This window comes from Vipera berus (assembly GCF_964194415.1).
Source record: "Vipera berus genome assembly, chromosome: 5".
In the NCBI taxonomy this organism is placed as follows: Eukaryota; Metazoa; Chordata; class Lepidosauria; order Squamata; family Viperidae; genus Vipera; species Vipera berus.
Window position 1 is genome coordinate 73,276,614 of NC_138207.1, and position 24,688 is coordinate 73,301,301.

General features: G+C 38.4%; 1 protein-coding gene across 5 annotated transcripts in view; it reads right to left on the reverse strand.

The window, feature by feature from the left end:
* Positions 1-19,351: 19,351 nt before the first annotated feature.
* The window catches only part of MYOF (myoferlin), a 107,383-nt gene continuing 102,046 nt past the window's right edge, over positions 19,352-24,688 (reverse strand). For 4 of the 5 annotated variants that reach the window (XM_081329869.1, XM_081329868.1, XM_081329871.1 and 1 more), the window contains 3 exons: positions 24,302-24,411; positions 21,299-21,446; positions 19,352-20,005 (listed from right to left, as the gene is read on the reverse strand). In XM_081329869.1, the coding sequence (XP_081185995.1) occupies positions 19,961-20,005; positions 21,299-21,446; positions 24,302-24,411 (303 nt within the window). In that variant the 3' untranslated portion in view covers positions 19,352-19,960. The remainder of the gene's footprint in view (positions 20,006-21,298; positions 21,447-24,301; positions 24,412-24,688) is intronic. The other variant, XM_081329870.1, reaches the window with a different exon arrangement.

Genomic DNA, 24,688 nt, shown 5'->3' on the forward strand with positions numbered 1-24,688 from the left:
AGTCAAGCAGGAGCAAGCAGAGAAAGGCTGTGGGACTTCTCGGAAGGAGGCACAGGGAGGCCACGCCCTGAACTCTAATAAAGGGAGTGTTTGGGGAAGGGCTGGTTGCTGAAAGCAACCGCTCCGTTTGAGGATCAAAGCTCCGGTATCTTGTTTCATGTTTTGTTGTTTGTTTGTGTAATAAACTTGGCAGACGTTTTCCAGCCTCAGACGCTTTCCAGCCTCTGCCGTTTGTACAGGGGTTGCCTTTCTGCAAGGCCGGTAGCAGGCTGGTACAGAACAGGTGTGACTACTGCCTGTTTGATAGCCTTCAAGATAGGCTGAAAACAGGAAATAAAGATTTGCCCCATGTTTGGGGCCTAGCAAGGTAATCTAAATAGTTAACATTTGAAACATATCTTCCCTTGCAGAAAAAAGCTAACAGAGCGAGAGGGACCTTGTGGCTCAGAGGCAAATAACACTGCCTAATATACAATCAGCCCAGGTTCGAATCTCAGAAGGGTATAGCTGACTGATGACGACTAAGGAGTCAGAAATGCATCTCAGTTTCCCTTTAATTCTTTGTTAGTAATTTACACAAATATATGAATTGTCCGGTGTGACTACTGCCTGTTTGATAGCCTTCAAGATAGGCTGAAAACAGGAAATAAAGATTTGCCCCATGTTTGGGGCCTAGCAAGGTAATCTAAATAGTTAACATTTGAAATATATATATATATATATATATATATATATATATATATATATATATATATATATATATATATATATATATATATATATATATATATATATATATATATATATATATATATATATATATATATATATATATATATATATATATATATATATATATATATATATATATATATATATATATATATATATATATATATATATATATATATATATATATATATATATATATATACATATATATACATATATATATATATATATATATATACATATACATATACATATACATATACATATACATATACATATACATATACATATACATATACATATACATATACATATACATATACATATACATATACATATACATATACATATACATATACATATACATATACATATATATATATATATATATATATATATATATATATATATATATATATATATATGGATCTTTGGTTATTCGGGTTTTTCCCCGCGTAGAACTAAAGGTGTAGGGGCGACGTTTCGACGGAATCCCATCCGTCATCATCAGGCTGGTGGCTTCTGCTTCCTTCTTCTGGGAGAAGCATGTGGTTGTTTGTTCCTCTTTTTTAAACTGCCAGAGGGGGTGTGTTCTGTGGGTGGAGGTGTGCTCTGATTGGGTGGGAGTTTAAGTGTGTTCTGATTGGGTGGGAGTGTGTTTTGAATGGTGGGTGTGTTCTGATTAGGTGGAGGTGTGTTTTGAGTGGATGGGCTGGTCTCAGCTGCCAGCCTTAGACCTGAGCTGGTGAGTTGTGCTGCTTTTGTTTGGCTTCGTGTTTGTGGTGGTGCCATGTTTTTATAGTGGGTGTCAGTTTGCTTATTGTGTGGTTTGGAGGGGTTTAAAGTGGCTGATGTTACAGCTGTAGTTAGGTTTCTGTTTTGTGGTTGTGCCTCGTTATCATTGTGGGTTCGGATTTGCTTTTTGAATGGTTGTGTGGTGGTGATGTCATGTGGTGTTATCATGAGTTTGGGTCTGGTATCATTCTTGGTGGTTGGGACTCGTCTGTCAATCAAGGCGGGTTTCCAAATGGTTGGTAGGCGAGAGGTATCATCTTGTTTGTTTATGCTGTGGGGGCGTTTTTCTATCTCAATGGCTTTTCTGATTATTCTGTTGTTAAAATGTTCAATTTTGGCGATAGTTTTGGTTTTTTTTAAATCAATTTCATGTCCCGTGGCTTCAAAGTGTTGGACCAGGGATGAAGTTTGTTCTCCCTTTCTAAGTGAGTTTTTGTGCTCTTCAATGCGTGCACTTATTCTTCTGTTGGTCTGTCCGATGTATGTGGTGGGGCAGGTGGTGCATGGGATTTCGTATACTCCTTGGTTTTCTAAGCCAATTATGTCCTTGGGGTTTCTTAGGATGGTGGATATTTTTCTGTCTGTGTAGAATGCTGTTTTGATGTTGTGTTTTTGGAGGACCTTGCTGATTCTGTCTGTGGTCCCTTTTAAGTATGGGAGGAGGGCTTTGCCATTTTCTTGTTCTCTGTCTTGGGTTTTTGTGGGTGTCTCTTCGGATTAAGTTGGTAATCGTGTTTCTTTGGAATCCATTGGCTGTTAGTACATTAGTGAGAGTGTGTAGTTCGGTTTTTTGGTGTTGTTCGTCAGCTAGGTGTTTTGTTCTGGAGATGAGTGTCTTGGCTACGGAGTTGATCTGTGCTGGGTGGTGGTGTGAGAGTGCGTTCAGATAGCGGTTCAGATACCACAAACCCAAACTCTGGCTCAGATACGTAGATGACACCTTCGTAATCTGGCCACACGGCAAAGAAAAACTGGATGACTTCCTCACACACCTCAATAGCCTACACCCCAAAACACAATTCACCATGGAAACAGAAGCTAACAATCAACTTCCCTTCCTTGATGTCTTAGTCTACAAGAAATCCAACGGCTCCCTAGGACACACTATCTACCATAAAAAAACACACACAAACCGCTATCTGAACGCACTCTCACACCACCACCCAGCACAGATCAACTCCGTAGCCAAGACACTCATCTCCAGAACAAAACACCTAGCTGACGAACAACACCAAAAAACCGAACTACACACTCTCACTAATGTACTAACAGCCAATGGATTCCAAAGAAACATGATTACCAACTTAATCCGAAGAGAGACACCCACAAAAACCCAAGACAGAGAACAAGAAAATGGCAAAGCCCTCCTCCCATTTGGAAACCCGCCTTGATTGACAGACGAGTCCCAACCACCAAGAATGATACCAGACCCAAACTCATGATAACACCACATGACATCACCACCACACAACCATTCAAAAAGCAAATCCGAACCCACAATGATAACGAGGCACAACCACAAAACAGAAACCTAACTACAGCTGCAACATCAGCCACTTTAAACCCCTCCAAACCACACAATAAGCAAACTGACACCCACTATAAAAACATGGCACCACCACAAACACGAAGCCAAACAAAAGCAGCACAACTCACCAGCTCAGGTCTAAGGCTGGCAGCTGAGACCAGCCCATCCACTCAAAACACACCTCCACCCAATCAGAACACACCCACCATTCAAAACACACTCCCACCCAATCAGAACACACTTAAACTCCCACCCAATGAGAGCACACCTCCACCCACAGAACACACCCCCTCTGGCAGTTTAAAAAAGAGGAACAAACAGCCACATGCTTCTCCCAGAAGAAGGAAGCAGAAGCCACCAGCCTGATGATGACGGATGGGATTCCGTCGAAACGTCGCCCCTACACCTTTAGTTCTACGCGGGGAAAAACCCGAATAACCAAAGATCCACATACGAACACCCGCGAAAACCTCAGAAAACATATATATATGATGGGATTCCGTCGAAACGTCGCCCCTACAACTTTAGTTCTACGCGGGGAAAAACCTGAATAACCAAAGATCCATATATATATATATATATATATATATATATATATATATATATATATATAACCTAAGAAGATAATTCTTCCAACAAAAGCATTCCACGTTATGAGTCAGGCCCCTCTAAATACTATATGGAACATTATCTGGAAAAGTAAACATTGGGGAATGGTAGAATTTGGTTGTCTGAGTCTGTTCTAACTCAGAGGCTAGCAATTATTATTGATAATAAAATTTGATTCACACATTGACTTATATAAATATAATATTTGCTGACTTATGAGACATAAATGTGTTTTTAATATTCCTTGTTATATAAGCTTGACTTCTGTCACCATAGATTACATTAAAAAGGTCAAAAATGTCATGCTGAGCTGGTGGTTCACAAAAGATTTGATGAAAACAATGATAAACATAAAATAAGAGGTTGGCACTATTCTTATAGCTTATGATATCTTGGAAGGAGGCATATTTGACTGGTCTTCTGACTAGTATCATTCCTGTAAGATGATGAGAATTTTGTAGCAGATCCCATTTATGTTAGCACATGTGTCCTCTTTGTACTATCAAGATCAATGTGAAGAATGAGAGGGATGAGAAAATATATTAGTTTTGACTTGTGTTCTTTGATTGAAAGGTGAGATGGGATTTGAGGCTTGATGGAAAACATTTAGAAATATGGTTTGCTATTGAATTAGCCATGGATAATGCATTCCTATTACAGAAGGATGTATCATTTAATTGTTCTAAAACAATTCATCGTCTTAGTTACAGGATACAAGAGGGCATGATTTTGAATAGTAATACCATTTGGATATGTTGTTTTTTTTAAAAATGAGCCTGGAAATCCCCATGAATACCATTCATGGGGGTTTCCAGAGATAAACCTGAAGGTGAAAATGCAGAAATGTGATCTGGTCTAAAAGTACACCTGGATCTCATCATAGTATCATTTACTCCATGATTCCTAAAAGAACGAATTGCTACTTTTCCTAATCAATACAAGGCAAAGGAGATTTGGGCTAAAGTTTCCATTTGATCTTCTGTTGAAAAACTATGAACAGATATGGCTTAATGATGAGTGGACCCATATAGAAGAAGACCCAAAGAAATACGAACAAACATATAGCAATTCAGCAGACAGGAAGAAATAGAACTGCACAGAAGGAATATGGAGGCTATGCAATCAACAAAAAGGAAGATTAAGGAGATTACATTGAGACACTTCACACCCAAAAATTTACCTTCTCTTTTACATCCAGGTTCTCATGGGAACACCCAGATTTTGTAAAGCTTATAATTAAAATATATCCTACTCATCCTTCTGAACTAGATAAGGATATTGTGGCTGGGAAATGAAGCTAATCTCTTTCTCTATGTAATAATTTCTACCTGTTCATAGGTTGGGAAGGAGAGCCTCTTGAATAAAATGAAATGAGACTTTTTTTTAATGTACAAAAAGACGGAAGGGAAAAGAAGGGAAAAATCTTTCTACCTATGAACAGATAGAAACTAGCCAGCTCATAAAAGGGAAATACATGCTAGTAATCCAATAGTGTTAAACCTGGATTGCACTGTCTTTCCTACATTAAAAGTGATATTTTTCTGTCTCCTTGCTCAATAAATTGTTGATAGAATGATAAGGTCCAGGGTTTTGCTATATATTGTAGTTCAAAAGTACATTTGCACTGTAAAGTATATTAATATTTCTAATATCATATTAAAGAGAGCTAGTTTGTGTGATGGTTAAGGCATCAGACTAGAAACCAGGAGAACACGAGTTCTACTTCTGCTTTAAGCATGAAAGCCAGCTAGGTGACCTTGGGCCAATCACTCTTTCTCAGGCCAAGAAAGGAGACAATAGCCAACCACTTCTGAAATTTTGCCAAGAAAATTGCAGGGATTTGTCCAACAAATTGCCTGGAATCAAGGCTAACTTGAAGGCACTTAAAAATATCATATTAACAAACATTAATATCAGATCAAAATGGCCCCCATTTTATATGAAGAAGTGTTCTCTCCATACCCTTTTTACATCATCATCATCATCAACAACAACAATAATAATAATAGAGTTGGAAGGGACATTTGGAACACAGCACGCCAGATAGCACAGTAATAGAGAACCGAAGCATACAGTTGAATGATATTGCTGTACCAGGAGATGCCAGAGTCGGAGAAAAAGAACTGGGGAAAATTATGAAATACCGCGACCCAGCCATCGAAACTGCGCGATTATGGATGAAACGTGTAACAGTGATACCCATTGTCATCGGGGCACTGGGAACTATGTCCAAAAACTTTGCAAAATACATCAAGAAATTGCAGCTTCCTGCAATAACTCCAGCAAAGCTACAAAAAACTGTGCTACTCGGAACATCTTACATTTTAAGGAGATACCTGGTTGATACCTAGGATGCTGGCAGCAACCCGTGTCAACCACTAGTGCCAGTCAATTTGAGTGTTCAGTTGACTGAGTTTCATGTTTTATGAATCAAAGTTTTATATTATAGAGTTGGAAGGGACCTTGGAGGTCATCTAGTCCAACCCCCTGCTCAGGCAGGAAATGGCTGTCCAGTCTCTTCTTAAAAACTTCCAGTTTTGGAGCATTCACAGCTTTTGGAGGCAGGTTGTTCTACTGATTAATTGTTCTAACTGTCTAACTGTTAATCACCAGCCTTTTTAATGCATTATCTGGAATGCCTAGTAAATGTGAATTTTTTTTGTTCAATTAGTATCATTTTAAGAATACAAGAAGCATATTTAATATTTTTAACATCCTTACCTTAGCAATATGATTAATTTGGATATCCCAACTCTTTGATCCAGATCACATGCATTTTGTTAATATCTATCTTAGTGATACTTTTTAATTGTGCATAAAACAAATGTTGTAGGTCTAGGGTTATCTGAAGCATGTTCCAATACTGACAGTAATTAAAAGGTTTTATATGCTGTAAATGCATTGAAGGCCAAATTGTGAAATCAATACAGGTAATCCTTGACTGACAACCACAACTACGCCAAAATTTCCATTGCTAAAGAAGACAGTTGTTAAGTGAATTTTGTTTCATTTTATAACCTTTCTTGCCACACATTGTTAAGTGAATCACTACAGTTGTTTAGTTAGTAACATGGTTGTTAAGTGAGCTGATTTCTCCATTGCTTTTGCTTGTCACTGCAACCATCATAAATACTGCCAAGCTTCCAAATTCCAGTCACGTGGTTGTGGCCCTAGGGATGCTGCAAGAATTGTAAGTGTGAAAATTGCTCTTAGTCACTTTTTCCAGTGCCATTTATTTATTTTTATTTATTTTTATTCCATTTATATCCCGCCCTTCTCCGAAGACTTAGGGCGGCTTACAAGCTTAGCAGTAGCCTTCATTCTATGTATATACCTGCTTATTAGGGCTTTCACACACACCCCCCAAGCGGCATTATTACAAAGTCAGCGTAATTGCCCCCAACAATCTGGGTCCTCATTTTACCTACCTCGGAAGGATGGAAGGCTGAGTCAACCTTGAGCCTGGTGGGACTCGAACCTGCAATAATTGCAGGCAGCTGGTGTTACTTAAGGAGGCATTAGCCCACTGCTCCACCAAGGCTCTTTAAATGGTTACTAAATGAAATACTGTAAGCTGACGACTACCTGTAGATGTTTTAACTGAATATACTGTCAGCGTAAAGTTTCAAAGAGCCCAGCTTCCTTTTTCAATAATTCAAACGGTTAAAAATTTGATGAGCAATAAGGCGAGTCTAGCACATTTATTCCCAATTGCACCTTAAATCCCCCAAACCAACTCCTTTTATTTTCAAACTGGGTTTCTCCCAGAGGGTAAGTTTATTGTGTGAATAAGAATCAAAATTATACATCAGTCCGGGAGTTTTCCAAATGTGCCTTGTAGCCTCTAATGCAGGATATAACGATGGAAGTGTGGCTAACAATATAGTCCCCCATCCTTCTTGCCATGACAGTTTAGAAGCTACTTATTTTCACATGTGATGGACTTGTAGAGATATAAAAGCTTTTTGGATTAAAATTTGGTGGAACATTCAAAAGATTTTTAAGAGAAAGATAAAGTTTTCCCCGCAATTGTTTTTATTGGGCATTGTTGTAGATTGTGATATTAAAGAAACTAATTTGATGTTGAACATGATAACAGCAGCAAGGTTACTGGTGGGACAATATTGGAAGAAGGATAGTTTGCCCACTGTAGAAGAATGGGTGTTTAAAGTTTCGAATCTTGCAGAAATGTCTAAGATTTCTGCTTATCTAAAGGATCATTCACAGGAAAGATATATTTCAGTTTGGAGGAGATGGATAAATTATATTCAAAACAAATATGGGACTAAAAAGTATCATTTAGCTTATGAGTAGATTTTAGTGGGATATTGTTATTGGTACGTTGTTTGTAGTTATGTTAAAAGAGAGTTAAAGCGCATTATGAATTTGGTTAATTGTATATTATGCATAATTTTTATTTAGAATATGATTATTGTAACTATAATCCTGTATTTAGCTCTGGGAAGTGGGGGGGGGAAGTGGGTGGGTTTGGGGTGGGAGGGATTTGGGGATATATTGTAAAATTTTGTTTTTGTAAAACTCTTTAATAAAAAAAAAAGAATCAAAATTATACATCAGTCGGGGAGTTTTCCAAATGTGCCTTGTAGCCTCTAATGCAGGATATAACGATGGAAGTGTGGCTAACAATATAGTCCCCCATCCTTCTTGCCATGACACGACAGGCAGGCAATCCTCGACTTACAATCCTCGACTTCATTTAGTAATGGTTAGAAATTACAGTCACTAAAGCTTTTCTTTATGATACGAGAAATATAAAAATATTGGGATGATTTAAATGTATGTAATATTTCGGATATTGAAATATAATCAATTCTGAGAAAACTATAACTGATAAGAAATGTCTTGATTACTGAGGGGAAACTAAGCTTAAATAAGAGTTCTGAAAACAGGACCTCTAGGGCAGGGGTAGGCAACCTCGGCTCTTTTATGACTCATGGACTTCAACTCCTAGAATTCCTGAGCTATGCTGGCTCAGGAATTCTGGGAGTTGAAGTCCATGAGTCATAAAAGAGCCGAGGTTGCCCACCCCTGCTCTAGGGATTTACATAAGATGATTTTTTTTTGCAAATGCAACTGTAAAATAAGCTGATTAGAAGACATTACATATTGATGTTATTGTTAAATATTAGAAAAATGTTTATATTTAAATTTGTATGTATCGATAGTGTTAAGAACTAGATTTGCTTAATGTTGGTAAAAGGAGAACATTATTGGAAGAAGAGAGGACCAAGGAAAGGTATTTCTAGTTAATAGGTTGATTATGAAAGTACAGAAACTAATTATTATTGACTGATATTAAATATGTGAACCAGACAACATGTTGTTTACTAAGTACTAAAGATTATTATTCTAAAAAAAAATCAATAAAATATATTAAAAAAAATACAACGGCACCGAAAAAAGTGACTTATAATTGTTTTTTTATGCTTGCGATCATTGAAGCATTTCCATGGTCATGTGATCAAAATTCAGATGCTTGGCAACTTACTCATATTTATGATGGTTGCAGTGTCTCTGGGGACATGTGATCACCTTTCGCAATCTTCTGACAATCAAAATCAACGAGCAAGCCCGATTCACTTAACAACCGTGATAACTTAATAACTGCATTGATTCACATAACAACTGTGGCAAGAAATTGGGCAAAATTCACTTAACTACTGCCTCGCATAATAACATAAATTTTGGGTTAAATTGTGGTTGTAAGTTGAGAACTATCTGTAGTAACTCTCTAATTATGCATGTAATGGATTTGTTTTAACCAATCACATGACTGTATGTAATGTAAAAATATATGCACAGTGTTTAAAGTTGCAAATCAAGGAAGGTAAACCCCCCTGAAACATTATATGGTAGCCATAATTTAAGTATAAAATTTTTTAGGGGTTTTCTGCCCATGGGAAAATAAGGTTAATATAATCTTAAAGGTAATTATAGTATACTAGGGTAAGAATGCATTTAGGCAAATATAAGTTGATTTCTCCCCCCCCCCCATTTTTGTAGCACTTGTCTTCCCCCACAAATTTAATGGGATTTTGAACCATCTATTTGTATCATTTTTTAAATCAGATATCTATGTATTATCTATCATCTGTCAATCATTTATCTCTATCCAAAAATGGTTGCTTGGAATAAATTGAATAATTGAAAGCCCTTTAAAACAAGTTTAAATAGAAAATTTGAATTAATAGGAACTACATGATATAGAAAGCGCATAACCATTAGTAAGGTATCATGGACTCACAATAACAATTTGCATCAATTTCATCCATTGTTAAGACAATGTCCTCTGTACATTTAAATAAGAACAGTACTTCCAAAACTAAATTAGAAATCAGATTAATTCCATGAAATATTTGACAGATGAGAAGATAATACCATTGGAAATGACTCTCTTGAAGAGACCAGAGCAGACTTATTCTTCCACTTAATAAAAATGGGAGGAAATCCGTATTTAGGCGAAACATGGCTCAAAACTTTCATTGCACTATCAGAGACCTTTTTCTACATTCAATGAAATTGCCCTGTTGATTTTAATTTTTCTGAATGCACATTTCAAATATTAATCGACGATCTATTATTATTAGAAACATGACAATTCTTGATGAATTCTTGAGCTGGATGTTTAACAGTAATATAATATATAAACTACATGCAAAGTCTTTAGCAATATTTACATCTTATTAATATTTTTTAATATTTCATTGAATATTTTCATATTCAATGCTTTATCACTGGAGGTTTTTAAGAAGAGACTAGACAGCCACTTGTCTGAAATAGCATAGAGTTTGCTGCCCGAGCAGGGGGTTGGACTAGAAGACCTCCAAGGTCCCTTACAGCTATTCTATTCTATTCTATTCCATTCTATTCTATTCTATTCTATTCTATTCTATTCTATTCTATTCTATTCTATTCTATTCTATTCTATTCTATTCTATTCTATTCTATTCTATTCTATATTATTTTAATACTTAGTAAGGGAATGCATCTAATCCAGCCATCTATTTGTTATCTGGGTTGCTGGAACCCAGATATGGTACAAAACGCACTAAAAAGTTGCCTACTTAAAAAAAAACCTGTTCCACACTATAAAATCAACTAAGTCAATTGTTCCTGTTATCTATAGTTCTCTTTCTCTTTATTGTATTCCTGAAACCCCCAGAACAAAAGGAAACTTCCACATTTCCTCTTGGTTCCACTGGTTACTCCTCATCCAATTGATTTCTGTAGCTGGACATCAACATGGCATACTTTCAACTTCAGAGAGAGGAAGAAATACAAGAGCACACCACCATTTTGTAAACCACCACATTTAAAATTTGAACAGCAAGGAAAAATAGATAGACATTCAGTACAGAAGCCAGAGATCATATGCTTTACTTTTATTCATGTAAGATTTCACGGTTCCTGAGTTTTCCAGGAAATAGTTATTTTCCATATAAAGCTCCATGCCTTAAAAAAAAAAAACCCTATGATCATACCCTATGTGTGGATTTCAACTCCCAGAATTCACCATGCTTGCTGGTGAATCCTGGGAGTTGAAGTCCACACATCTTAAAGTTGCCAAGGTTGAGAAACACTGTGCTAGAATAATGTAGAACCGTATTACTAGTTCTGAAGACAAGGTTAGAAAAAAAGTATTTTGGGATGAGACAGTATGATAATTTTTTAGCAAAATTTCAAAATATGTGCACAGCTCATTTCCTTCATCACTTCCTCTCCTTCACCATGAACTGTAAATTCTTTGCCACTTCATCTTGCTTTTCTGGCAGCCACAATAATGACTGTAAATTGGGAACAAATATTCATATTTAAGAGGATCTAAAGGTGGGATTTGTGCTATATAGAGTCCAAAACAAGTAGCATTGTTTGTAGTTGTGGATCATGAGACAGTGTAATCATAGCTAACTGGAAAATGGCTCGATTGTCCTTCCCATTCTTATTTTAAAATTATTTTTGAAATGGATCTAACTCCTAGAACAAGAATGATCTTGAGTTAAGCTTGTTATTTTTCCCAGAATACCATATTTCCCAAGAACGATGCAGATCTTACATCAAAATTTCAATCTTCTTTTTGATATACCTCCAAATGCCTGGAAGCTGCAAGTTAGTATTAAAAATAGCATGTTGCCGTAAGCATTTGAATCTTTCTGTTTCCTGTAATGTGTTAATTTTCCATGTTTCTCATCACTCGTTCATTCCTTGTCATCCAGTCTCTTATTGAATTAGCACCATAAACATCTGAGTTGAAGAGAAAGTTGCAAGACAGGCTGGATCAGGTTTCCATGAAGCTACCGATTTTGTTTTTTATACTGTGAGGTGGCTGCCAAACACAATTCTTATTGCCTTAAATGTTTCCAAGGTCATCCATAAGTGTTTCAAACCGATTATTAAATAAGCCAGTGTTTTTCAACCTTGGGAAATGGAATTCCGGGAGCTAAAGTCCACACATCTTAACTTTGCCAAGGTTGAAAAGCATTGGCTTAGCTAGTTCTGAGATCAAATTCTACCCCATTGTTATATCTCCCCCTGAGGTCAAAAACCGAGAATTGACCTAGGACCTGGGGCTGTTATGTATATTACAGAGGCAATATGAGGTACAAATCACCATACTGAAGTAATGGTCAGGCACATATTAGCTTAAAAATAACCAGGAGAGTGTGAGTTCTAGTCCTGCTTTAGGCAAGAAAGCAGTTTGGTGGTCTTGGGCCAGTTACTCTCTTTCAGTCCTAGGAAAAAAGAAAAGGCAAAACACTTAAAAAAAACAAAACAAAACTGCAGGGTCTAGTCCAGGCAGTCTTCAGGAGTCAGTACTGATAATGAAGGCACATACACACCAAAAAGTAATTGACTGGAGTCATGTTGAACAGACATCCAGATCTCCCAATGCAATTTTCCAATATTACTGTTCCTGAGTGATTTGTCTTCCAGCTGATGTTGACTACCCAGGTTTAGTTCAGCTCTGGTAGTAGCATGTAGCTAAACAGGACATGATTATGAGATCATAAGAAAATCTCAAGGATGAAGTCTGCACTAGGAATTAAAAAGAACCTGACTGAAGTCAGGAACAAAAAAACTACATCACCAGGTTTCCAACTCAGCTTGAGATCTTTTTTGTTTTTATCCTTTTTTTAAAAAAAAATGAATTTAATGAATTTAAATTTTAATGAATTTAAAACAATCTGCCTCTTTGATACACTGATGTAATTAGCTGTTATCCTTGACTATTGATCTTTCCCTATTATTCAATATGGAAAAGTAAAGCTTATAAAATTATAATGCAAAGACGGTTTGACACACAGGGGTGTCCACAAAGCGGGTGGCAGTGTCAAAAGAGTCGAGAAGAATGGGTTTTGCTGCATGACCAAAGTCCCACTCCTTTTAAAAAAATGTGTATTGTGCAGTTGCACCCACCATTTTAGCTTTTTTTTTATTAAAATTTTTTTAACACACTCCTGACATATCTGTCTGAAAGACCACTAAGAGAATTGAGTGAGATGATGGGAAGGGTTCATTTCTGACAGCTTAAAACCGGGAAGGCTGAGAAAAAGCTTATTTCACTCTTTTATACTCTCTGAAGGGAGAAGGGATTATAGAGAATGTGGTGAAGAGCTCCTGTACTTCTAAATATACCTCCTCTACACCTCTGAAGGTATCTTTTAATTCCAGGAGTGGCTGTCAATTAAAAAGGTGGCTTCCAGTGAGTTCCTTTGTTCAGCTCCTCATCCTAATTGGGCTCAAAAAATGTGTGAAAGATTATTGTCTGTCCTTCTGAAGCTTCATGAAAAGAATTGTTGCAGGGACCCTGTTGGACTCGCCCCTTATTCTTTCCTCACCTTTATATTTTTCCTCATCTTTTAATTTTTTTTCCTGAGCTTAAAACCATGTGTGATGGGGGTTGGATGTTTAAACCAGCTTCCAAGTCATCCTTAAACAAGACCAGAAGGTGGAGGCCTAATTTACATGCAAAAGTTGTTTTCTGATGAAGCTTTTACACTTGGAAATTAGTTGTTTTCAGGGTTATTTTCTTTCCATTGTAATGGACGTTAATTTGAATGGCAAAATGTGGAGAGGGCAGATTGTGGGCTATTCAAATGCACCGAAAAAGGATTTAGCTGGTTCGGTGTCCTGCTGGGGGTGGTGAGCTGAGGGGGCTGGTGGACTAGATATTTACCAAGCAAAAGATTCTTATTTTAATGAAACTCATATTGTTCAGGTTTGGTTGGCTGTCAAAGCTAAATTTGTTTCATGAGCCCTTCAACATAAATCTATTGGCCCTTTAAATGTTTTATTTATTTATTTATTTGTCTATCAAATTTATACAGCTGCCCATTTCACCGAAAAGCAATTCTGGGCAGCACCCAAGGATAGATACAGCAGCCAATATAAAAAGAACAGGTAAGAATCTGAAAAAACACAGTAATAAATATTATAAAGACAAAAATACAAACCATAGTAGAGGAGAGGATAAAAACAGCCCCGTCAACAAGTCCCTGGCACCCTGGCAACATAACCACATCTTGAGGGAACGCTCAGAATATCAGGTATCAAATGTCACATCTATTTGCCCTGAATGTACTAAAATTAATAACCATTTGAAAAGATGATGAATTGTAAGTTGGAATATTTCATACATAATGGTTTCTAAAGAAGAGGCAGGAAATTTTATTTATTTTTTATTTTGGGAAGGGCGGATAGGTGGGGGTGAACTGTAGTTCTCTAAGCTTTAGTGCACTTTTTAAAAAATTTAAGGGAGAATCCAAAGCATTTGACATTTTGCTTCAAGATGTCAACCAGTCAAAAGAAAAACAAAACAAGTTAAATATTTCCTTGGGTTATTCTAGGTCCCACACTTGAACTAACATATCATTTCAATCTTGTCCTTTTTTTTTTGTTTTAAGCCTTTGTGTGGTAAATATAGTGCTGAAGGTCAAAGTTAAGATTCATGGTGGAAGGAAGCAGTTTCTGGATATTGGGCACAACTCTATGGGGCTCCTTTATCCAAGATCCCTTCCAATTTATGATAAAGAACGGCTAGTCAGCTTCTTTAGTATGGGTGGTATTAAAATCGTTATAAATAAAAAAACAAAGAAAAGATCTCAGCGAGGAAAAAAAATATTATGCATGTTTTTCCTACCATACTTTAAAGAAATAAAAATAACTCTAACATGTTCTTCAAGTCCATTGGCCTCTACATTTGTTGTAGTAGGTGCTGATTTTTTCTTCTATTTAGTCATGTCCAATTTTCAAGAGCCTGCCTGCATAAGTCCCTGTAGTTTTCTTGGCAAAATTATTCAGAAATGTTTTGTCATTGCTTCCTTCTTAGGAAGGAGAGAGGAATTGACTGACCCAAGGTCACCCAGTTGGCTTTGTGCACAAGGCAGGACTAGAACTCCTAGCCTTCCAATTTCTATCCTTAGACCTTAATCATTACATCAGAGTGGCTCTCTGGAATAATAGTAGCTCAGATTTAAAAATAAAGAAGTGAATAAATGAAGCGAGTTAAATATTTTTGATCACATCAAAAAAGCATTGCTAGTCATGCAAATTGAAGTCTCCCAGTTTCTAGCTCAATGCCTTAACCACTATCTCAAACTGGCTCTAGTTGCTGATTGAAAAAGATACAATTAGTGATCCAGATAGATGAGCTCAATACGGATTGATAAAATGTTCAGACCTCTAAGGGACAGAGGACAGAGGCCCATATTAAATCTGATGGCTTTTAACACCTTCCCTACTCCTTCCCTACTCTAAGCAGACTGACCAGAGAACCCATAGAAAGCAATTGGCAAGTAAAGACAGGTTGTAATGTTTATTCATAAATCTTCCTTCCTTCCTTCCTTCCTTCCTTCCTTCCTTCCTTCCTTCCTTCCTTCCTTCCTTCCTTCCTTCCTTCCTTCCTTCCTTCCACCCTCCCTCCCTCCCTCCCTCCCGTATAGATCTTCTAACTGAAACAGTGGCCTGGGTATATAAAAAATAGTTCTGCTGTCTTATCAATGAATTGCAAAAGCATTTTCAAATTACAGAAATATGATGTTATTATTTTTTGATGAAAGAATAAAGTTGCCAGATGTTGCTGAGTCTACACTGATTGCATTTTTCATAATTATTTAAATCTCTTTCCATTAGAATTAAATCATTTTTCACCTTTGTTCTGATGTACTTTTGGAAAGTTTACATCATAATTCTCTTAATTTTCCTACTGGTCTATAAAAAGATAAGACTAACATTACCAATCATTTTTCTACTCAAACATTTGGAACCTACAAAGATTTGCTTAAGGAGACCTTAGAAAGAGAATACTTACACTGACCTCTTGTGACTGACAGAAGAAATGCTGTGTTATATTTGGACCAAGCAGCAGGGGCATTTTAAAAATAATTATAATAATAAAATCAAGCTTTTGGCTGGGTTAAATGATTGCTAATCTTTTTGGCTTTTGAATTCTATGTTCAATGGCTATTCCATTGTTTTAAAAGCAATATCAAGTTCCTCCTTATGAGTAATTTGACAGAAAAGTTGGAAAATGTTTTAATGAATAAATACTTGTCTATGTGGAAGGGAAAAAAACCAAATATACTAAGAAATCATATCTCCATATCTCCATCAGCAGCTTTGGTTCCTGTCATGAAGCAGTTCTGATTACGTAACAAGTGTTAAGGCAATTCTCATGCAGATATGATTACTATTTCCTTACTTATTTTACCTGGAACTCATAATAACCTTGAATTTTACATAGCCTTATCTTCTTGTCATAAAAGAGGTAGCAAGTACAACAGAGTAACCAAGAAAGAGCAATAAACAGTAAAATTCAGTGAAACATTCATGTAGTAACTTAAAAAATAAAATAATTGATAATCAGAGTTTGGAATTAATATGTCTGAGTGTTTGTTATATTCAATAAACAGTTGCCAAACTCTTTTCAAGTGCTCAAAGTTTTTATTTGTCTTTTGTATTATTATAAAGGTGAACATTTTAGAAGAAAAGCAAAGAATGTCAGAGATTATAATTGAAAAGTAGTAATGGACATTCTCTTTTATTGTTTGGGAAAGACCAGAGGTAAGTGTGTGTGTGTGTGGGGGGGGGGGGTGTACTTTGGAAATTTGCACACAAACACAAACATAGACACACAGACTCACAAGTATCCATGCTGGATCTCACTAAAGAATTCCTAATTAATTCCTTAATTCCTCATATTATTCTGATTTAATCCTCCCAGAGCCCTTTTTTACCTCACTGGATTTAAGAATTTCAGAATTAATTCTTATCACGATCATAGGTGGAAAGAGCACTGTTAAACATAGAAGCCAATCTCTATATAATTGCAATCTAAGTGAACATGAGTGTCCAGGTCTCTCCACAACCTATTTTTAATTTTCTTAAAATTATACTCTTCAAATTATACTCTAAGGGAAATGTTTTTTCTAGTAAGAACTTTAAAGTATATTACGTTTCAGCTCTTGGATGAAAAGCCCGCCATTTGTGATTTTCATTCTTTGCTTAATGGTGGCACTGACTGAAGCCTTACCTAAACTAGAAGTGATCAAATGTTCACTTATATTCCAGCAGGTTTATGTCACTAAATAGCAGTCCATCTGGATTCTGATTAGTTCCAGCCCTGAGCCATTGCTCTTAGGTCACACTTTTCAAGTTGGTTCTTACCACTCCCAAATAAAGGGCAATTATGTTTTGACAGAAAAACTGTTCCATTCTAACATGTAACGCTCCACATTATGGAAATGATTTTGTGGAATTATAGCCATTAGTTTTATTCAGCAAATTTAGACCATTATCATTTACCCAGTCAAGGTGAAAAATAAGCAACTTCTATAAGCTTCACAGAGACTCAAAGGTTGCCCTGTCATGACTCACCGAGAAGCAAGAATTTTCTAATTTCTGTAGCTGCCATGGACTTATTGGGAATGATTGAGCAAGTTGCATTCCAATGAGCAAGAATCCTAGATTTCTTCATCCTAACCATGCTTCATATCTAAGTATAAACATATGTTAGGAATTGAGTCCTCTGCAGAAGAGATTCCTGTCTTAAATTGCCTGTTTGACAATTAAGCATGGATGGCTCATTTTTTTAAAAAGGAACTTGTGCTTTCTAAATGGTGACTTCACGCAAACACCTGACCTTCATAAAACACTTGACTAAGCTAAAGTGGGCTTTGATAGACTGCAGTCCAGCATGTGATAGGAACCAAGCCATGATGGTAAGTGACAATACAGTTTATTGGAGTTGCTGCACGTTTTGTGAATTTAGCAATGGCATTTTTTTTAGCCTGAGATTAGGTTTATTTGTTATGTGAACACAGCCAAAGGGGAAGGTTCTCAGATCTATGAGTTAATTAGTTTTGACGTTTGTGATTATGGCCATTGTCTCCATGGAGACTATGGTAGATCATGGGGATGACATGAGCAACTGTAGCAAATTTCCAGTATCTATAAAAATGCATTCATGCTTAGAATTTTTGTTTTTGCTTTGAGAACTCTTTATAATTATACCAATAGTTATTATGATATGGGTGGTATAACTCTTTGTTGTGAGACAATTTATCTTCTGATGATAGTACAAGTTAGGAATCATATGAAGAATGGGCAGATAGTCTTGTGTAGTTAACCTGCTTCCCCATCCTGAATCCCTTGATTTATGTGGAATACTGAATTCCATTTAGGACAGGACAGTGTACTATTATCTGTCTGAATTATTGCAACACATTCAGTGGGCCTGTTTTCATTTCAATTTAATCGGGGAAGAGACATTCTAAACAACCAAAGCCCTCAAGATTAATCTGATGAAGCATGGTGACCATGTCAGTACACCATGATTTTTGATGGGGTGAAGACAAATATTCCTCACTCCGTTCCCACTTGTTGGCATTCGATGTATGTCTATCTTACGGGCAGGTTAGCAGTTGCTTGCAGGCGCCAAGGCTGAGTGGTTAAACATGCTGCTGAGCTTGTCAGCTGTGAGACCCAAGCACTGTGCAACAGGGTGAGCTCCCGTTACTTGCCCCAACTCCTGCCCATGTAGCAGTTTAAAAGCATGCGCGTGCAAGTAGATAAATAGGTACCACTTTGGTGGGAAGGTAACAGCATTTCAGGTGCTGACCACATGACCACGGAAAGCATCTTTGGATGATGCTGGCTTCCTTGGCTAAGAAAGGGAGATGAGCACCTCCCCCTAGAGACGGATATGACTGGACAGGGGAAACCTTTACCTTTACCTTTAGCACTTGCCCAGGTCTGGAAATCGACTCTTGCCCATTTTCATGGCTGCTCCTTGCCTTCTATAGGCCATAATGAGAGAAATAGACTCCTTGACCACTCTCTGCCCGTACAGCGTGTGAAATTTATCAACCCCCCCTTACCTGGGCCAAGGTTAAGGCAAATGAAACCCGAGTGTCATGGCAGTTCTGACTCTGAGACTCTGGGGAGTTTACTTTAGAGCAGGCATGTCCAACCTGCGGTGACTTTGGGCCAGTAACTCTCTCTCAGCCCATGATGTCAGGCTTGAGCAACAAGCTGGTCAGTCAGTTCCTGTTGCAACCAAATAATCCATACCCTGACAAAAGCGGACTCTGCACTTGAGGGAAAATGATAGGAAATAAAAAACAAATCTGTATTTTGATAAGCGCAATAACCACAAAACTAAACTGAAAATTGTTTGGCTTTATTTCACTGCATTGTTTACAAGACAGAACCATAGCAAAATGAAGCTTAGTGCTATTATTATGCCCTTTTAAAATATCCTTTTCATGCCACTGGTGAACCATTTTATAGCCCTTTTTTTTTGGTAAGAATAAGTAGCATTTGTTTTTGTTTTCCCCTCATAAAGTTAAGAGGCACCATTTCAAACTGCTCAGAATTAAAATAAAACTTTGAAGTTTCCACTTACCTGGAAGTCAGTCCCTGTGAAACTCAAAGGGGCTTACTTGCCAGTAGACATGTATAGAATTACAGTGTAAATAGAGCACATCTTTAAAAGCAAAGTAAAACTAAAAAAAAATAATGAACAGTAGATTGAGAAAAATGTTTAAAAACAAAAGATTGTTTTGTAATCTATTAAAGTCGTAATTCAGACATCACAGTAACTTTCTGCTGTTATTTCTCAAAACATCTTGGATAGCCGTTGAATTCACATAAATGGTCCTTTTCCTGATGCAAAGTTCAAGAGATCAGAGACAGACACATAATTTGAGGTGTTGTTCAATTTGGCCCAAAAGTTGTATAACCTCATTTCAAAGTCAAGCTTTAAGAATAATGTCTGCCTTAACGACCTGAAAGAGGATTCACAATCTTCATTGAAATGTAGTTCTACAAAAATAAAAAGAAGCCATAATGAATTCTTCATATTTAAACATGCATGATGGTTTTTAATTCACAAGTGTTCAACTAAAATCCTTGCAAAATAGTTTAAAGAAAAACACGCATATTGTATCAATCATCTCCTTCATATATCGGCTCCTTTTTGACTCACAGCCTAGATTGAAAAAAACTCTTGCTTTGGCGATACACTTAACTTGCTTTCAGAGAAGTATATACAGATACTGTGGCATGGAAGTGATCTTTAATATGATCTTTACACAGTGCTACAATAATTAGTAATTAGTCTAATTACTGTTATAGATAGTCCTTGACTTACGACTGGTAGCTTAGCGACCATTCAAAGTTACAACAAATCCCCTCCAAAAGATACCTATGACCTGGTTCCGAAGCCCAATGGCCACCCCCTCAAGGTCATGTGAGTGCATTTCAGGGACTTGGCAGCCGGCCTGTATTTATGGCCATCTGCAACTTCCTGTGCCCACAGGATCACGTTTACTTCTAGTTTTAAGCAAAAACTCCCCTGAGTCCTTCGGGAGAAGGGCGGTATACAAATATAATAAATAAAATAAATAAATAAATAGTGAACAATGGATTTGCTTAACCACCATAGGAAAAACGTTCGTAAAATCGGATTGTAAGATAAGTACTATAAGTATAGTTTTACAGAATCAAAGACGTTCTAATTAGTCTACTTACTGTAAATCTAAATAGTCTAATTACTGTTAGCTCTAGGAAAAAGGCTAGGGCAAACCAAGAAAACTGTAGCGGGTATGTCCAGGAAGTCTCTGACAATAGGACAATTGAACAAAAGAAAAAAATATCGCTAAAATATCTTATACTTTGAACATGTATAAAATAATTGCCTAATTAAAGCAACAATGAATTGATTTAGATTTCAATCCATTTAAAAATACTCATTTTGCTTAATAAAATTGAAAACATATAACTTTCCATCAGTGCCTATTGAAACTGATGTTTATCTGCAGTCAAGTGCACATGTATATAATCTGATTATCAATAGCAATAGTACTTAGATTTATACACCACCACAGTGCTTTACAGCCTTAAGTGATTTGCAGAGTCAGCATATTGCCCCCAACAATCTGGGTCCTCATTTTACTGACCTCAGAAGGATGGAAGGCTGAGTCAACCTTGCGTCAGTGAGAATCAAACCCCTGGCAGTCAGCAAAATTAGTCTGCAGTACTGCATTCTAACCACTGCACCACCACAGCTCAACCTAACAACTTGAAACTAACAAGATACAAACAGAAAATACATACTGGCAAGGAATATAGGAGGATTGCTAAAAACAAAAGCACAATCAGCAGGATGATGATGCCAATGAAGACCCACTTAAATCTCCGCCACACAATAAATTTCATTGTCTTGCATGGATTTGTGAACCAAAGGAAGGACGTTTCTGGTCGGCTGTGAAAGGAAAGAAGGAAAGACGGTATATAGTTGGTGCATGGCTTTTATATACCGTAGTTGACTGTGTGTGTGCACAAATCATAACTTTAAAAATCTAGTATAAATACACCGAATACTATTACTGATCTGTTGAAAATAAGAATCCTATAGATATTAATGACATAAGGAGTCCTTGCTTAATGACCCTAATTGAGATGGGCAATTCTGTCACTAAGAGAAGTAGTAGCTAAGTGGAAAATTGGGTGTTTGCAAATGTGCTTTCTGGCTGGAAAGAGAAGACCACTCCGTTTTATACCTTTGGGTTTTGTTTGCCTCCTAGCCACTCCCCTGTCCTTTGGGATGTTCCAAGTGCAGGTTATTGTTTTGTACACACTGAAAGCAATGCAATAATCCCCCCCACCATCATTGGGCTTGAAGATGTGGGTGCATTATGCAAACAACTTATAGCACTCTTGAAATCCCATTTTCTCCACTCTATGCACAGTTACATGGGAGGGGAGGAAAAAGCAAATGTTACCTATAGGCAATCTCTTATTTGCCTGGCCCTTTCCTGCTACTAGTGTAATCACATTATTCTCTGAGCAAACAGCTTATCCTCTTGAAATCCCTCTCCAATCCCTCTCTCAGCAGGAAAATTAAACAATCAGGCAAATGAGAGACTATCTACAGAAATTGCTTCTTCCCTTCCCATCGCAGAGCAAAGAGATTGGAGAGGAAGAGATTTCAAGAGAGTAAGTTGCTTGCGTAGGATGCATTGGGCTGCTGGTGCAATTGCACTGCGTCTGATGTGTAGAAGAGCAAACGGATTACTCTCTTGCAATCCCTCTCCTCTTCAGTCTCTCTGCTTTGTAAGTTGGGAGGAGAAAATAAAACCAGAGGTCAGGCACAGGACAACACATACTGATTATAATAGTGCTTATGTGACTGATGGACCCTGCCAAGTCATAACTGGTCATAAATGGGCTGTAAAGTTATTTTTTCAGTACCATTATAACTTTAAAGGATCACTGAATGAATGATCAGTAAGTGAGCCTTACCTGCATATTTGTGTAAATGTTCAACGTTTCCAGTTTTTCTGCTTAAAAAGAATGTTTATTTCTCTCCCTCTCATCTCCAAATGTCCACTACTGTTTCTATTACCGTATTTTCCGGCGTATAAGACGACCCAGCGTATAAGACGACCCCCTACTTTTAAGAAGTTTTTCAAGGTTTTTTGTCTTATACGCCGGAAAATACTTACATGCCCTGCCCTCCCTGTCTGTCGCAGAGGCGAAGGCCTGACTGGCCCTGCCGGCCCTCCCGCTGCTCCCGCGCTTCTGCCGGCCCCCGAGGCGCAGTGTTTCCCGGGCGGCAGGCAGTGCCGGAGGGCAGCCGCCACCCCGCCATGGCCGGCACCCCTCCTGCTTCCCCACCCCCAGGCCTTGAACTTCTCCCATTCGGTGCAGGGTGGGGCAGCTCCGCCCGCAGCCTCTTTTTCATGTGCCACTTCCCTCTCACCGTCGGCCGAGGCGCGCTCGGCCCGGGCTCCCGGTCCCTCTTCCCGGCCGGCTTCCCGCCCTGCACCTCATGGAGCTGGACTGGGCGTGCAGCCTCTCGGTGTGGCTGTTTTTCCTGGGCAGCCTGGCGGTGCGGCTCCTGCGTTCGGACCTGTTGCTGAGCCGGCGGCTGCTGCTGCACGTGGGGCTGCTGGCCGTCCTGCAGGCGCTGGGCCGTCCTGCCGCTGCCCCTCAGCGCCGCGCTCACGGCGGCTGCCTGCTGGCTTGTCTCGGCCAGCCCCGCCCGGTGGAAGCGCAGCGTCGGACAGGAGCAGGACTTCCCTGCCGGCTCCCATCCGACGCTCTTCCCTCTTGAGGCAGCTGCTGCCTCAAGAGGGAAAAGTGTCGGATGGGAGCTGGCTCTTCCCTCTTGAGGCAGCAGCTGCCTCAAGAGGGAAAAGCATTGGACGGGAGCCGGCTCTTCCCTCTTGAGGCAGCTGCTGCCTCAAGAGGGAAAAGCGTCGGACGGGAGCCGGCTCTTCCCTCTTGAGGCAACAGCTGCCTCAAGAGGGAAGAGCGTCGGACGGAAGCCGGCAGGGAAGTCCTGCGTGCGCGCGCGTGTGCAGGACTTCCCTGCCGGCTCCCGTCCGACGCTCTTCCCTCTTGAGGCAGCATCCCCGAGGACTCCTTAGGAGCCGGGGAGCGATGCTGCCTCAAGAGGGAAGAGCGTCGGGCGGCAGCCGGCAGGGCAGTCCTGCCCACGCGCGCACTCCCCAGCTGCTAAGGAGCAGCCGGGGAGTGCGCGCGTGGGCAGGACTGCCCTGCCGGCTCCCGCCAGATGCCACCCACTGATTTTCCGGCGTATAAGACGACTGGGTGTATAAGACGACCCCCCAACTTTTGAGGTGATTTTCATGGGTTAAAAAGTCATCTTATACGCCAGAAAATACGGTACTGTTCTTAAAAGTAAGATTTGCACAACTATGTGCTTGGCACAAATTCAATTGCTCCTAAGTTTCAGACATATTTGTCTCAAAGAAAAAACTGATGATTGGAGGAGAAAGAGCTGCAGGAAATCAAATGATCATCTCAGTGTAATTTTTCAAGTTACAGTTGTGCAATATAGAAATGAATTCCAATGTCTCCATGAAAGGCAAACCTTTCGGCTAGATTATGCATGAAAGCAAAGGCCACTGGACCACAAAGAGCCAACTAAGCATGTGTTCTCACTGAAATGATTCTCTTTTTAAACCTTTAAGTTTCCATGGACTTGACATTCTCAAGACATCCCCAATACTTTAAACCAACATATCAACATGTTGGGAAGCCAATCTACAGAATATTAACCCTAAAATAAAAAAGAGGAAAATATCTTACTTTGGCTGGTCTAGTTTGGGGTTCATATTAGGTTCATCTCTTCCTTTACCAGCTGGTCGTTCTTCAATGTCTTTTTCACCAAGGACTTCCAGAGTCATTTCAACTTTACCCTTTAAATGAATAAAAATATTATCAAGAATTTTACAGTGCTGCAGCTTAACGTTTTTATTCATGATGTTCAATGATACATGAACAGATTTTAGTCCCATCCTAAAATGTGATCCAGAGCAGAGTGTCTCAACCTCAGAAGCTTTAAAATGTGTGGATTGTTTCCCAGAATGCCCCAACCAGCTTCTCCCCAGGAGAATTCCCCACCAGGGGAAAATTACGTTCAAATTTTGTGAATGTGGGATATGGGTGTGTGTTGTGTGCATTATTTGCACTGAT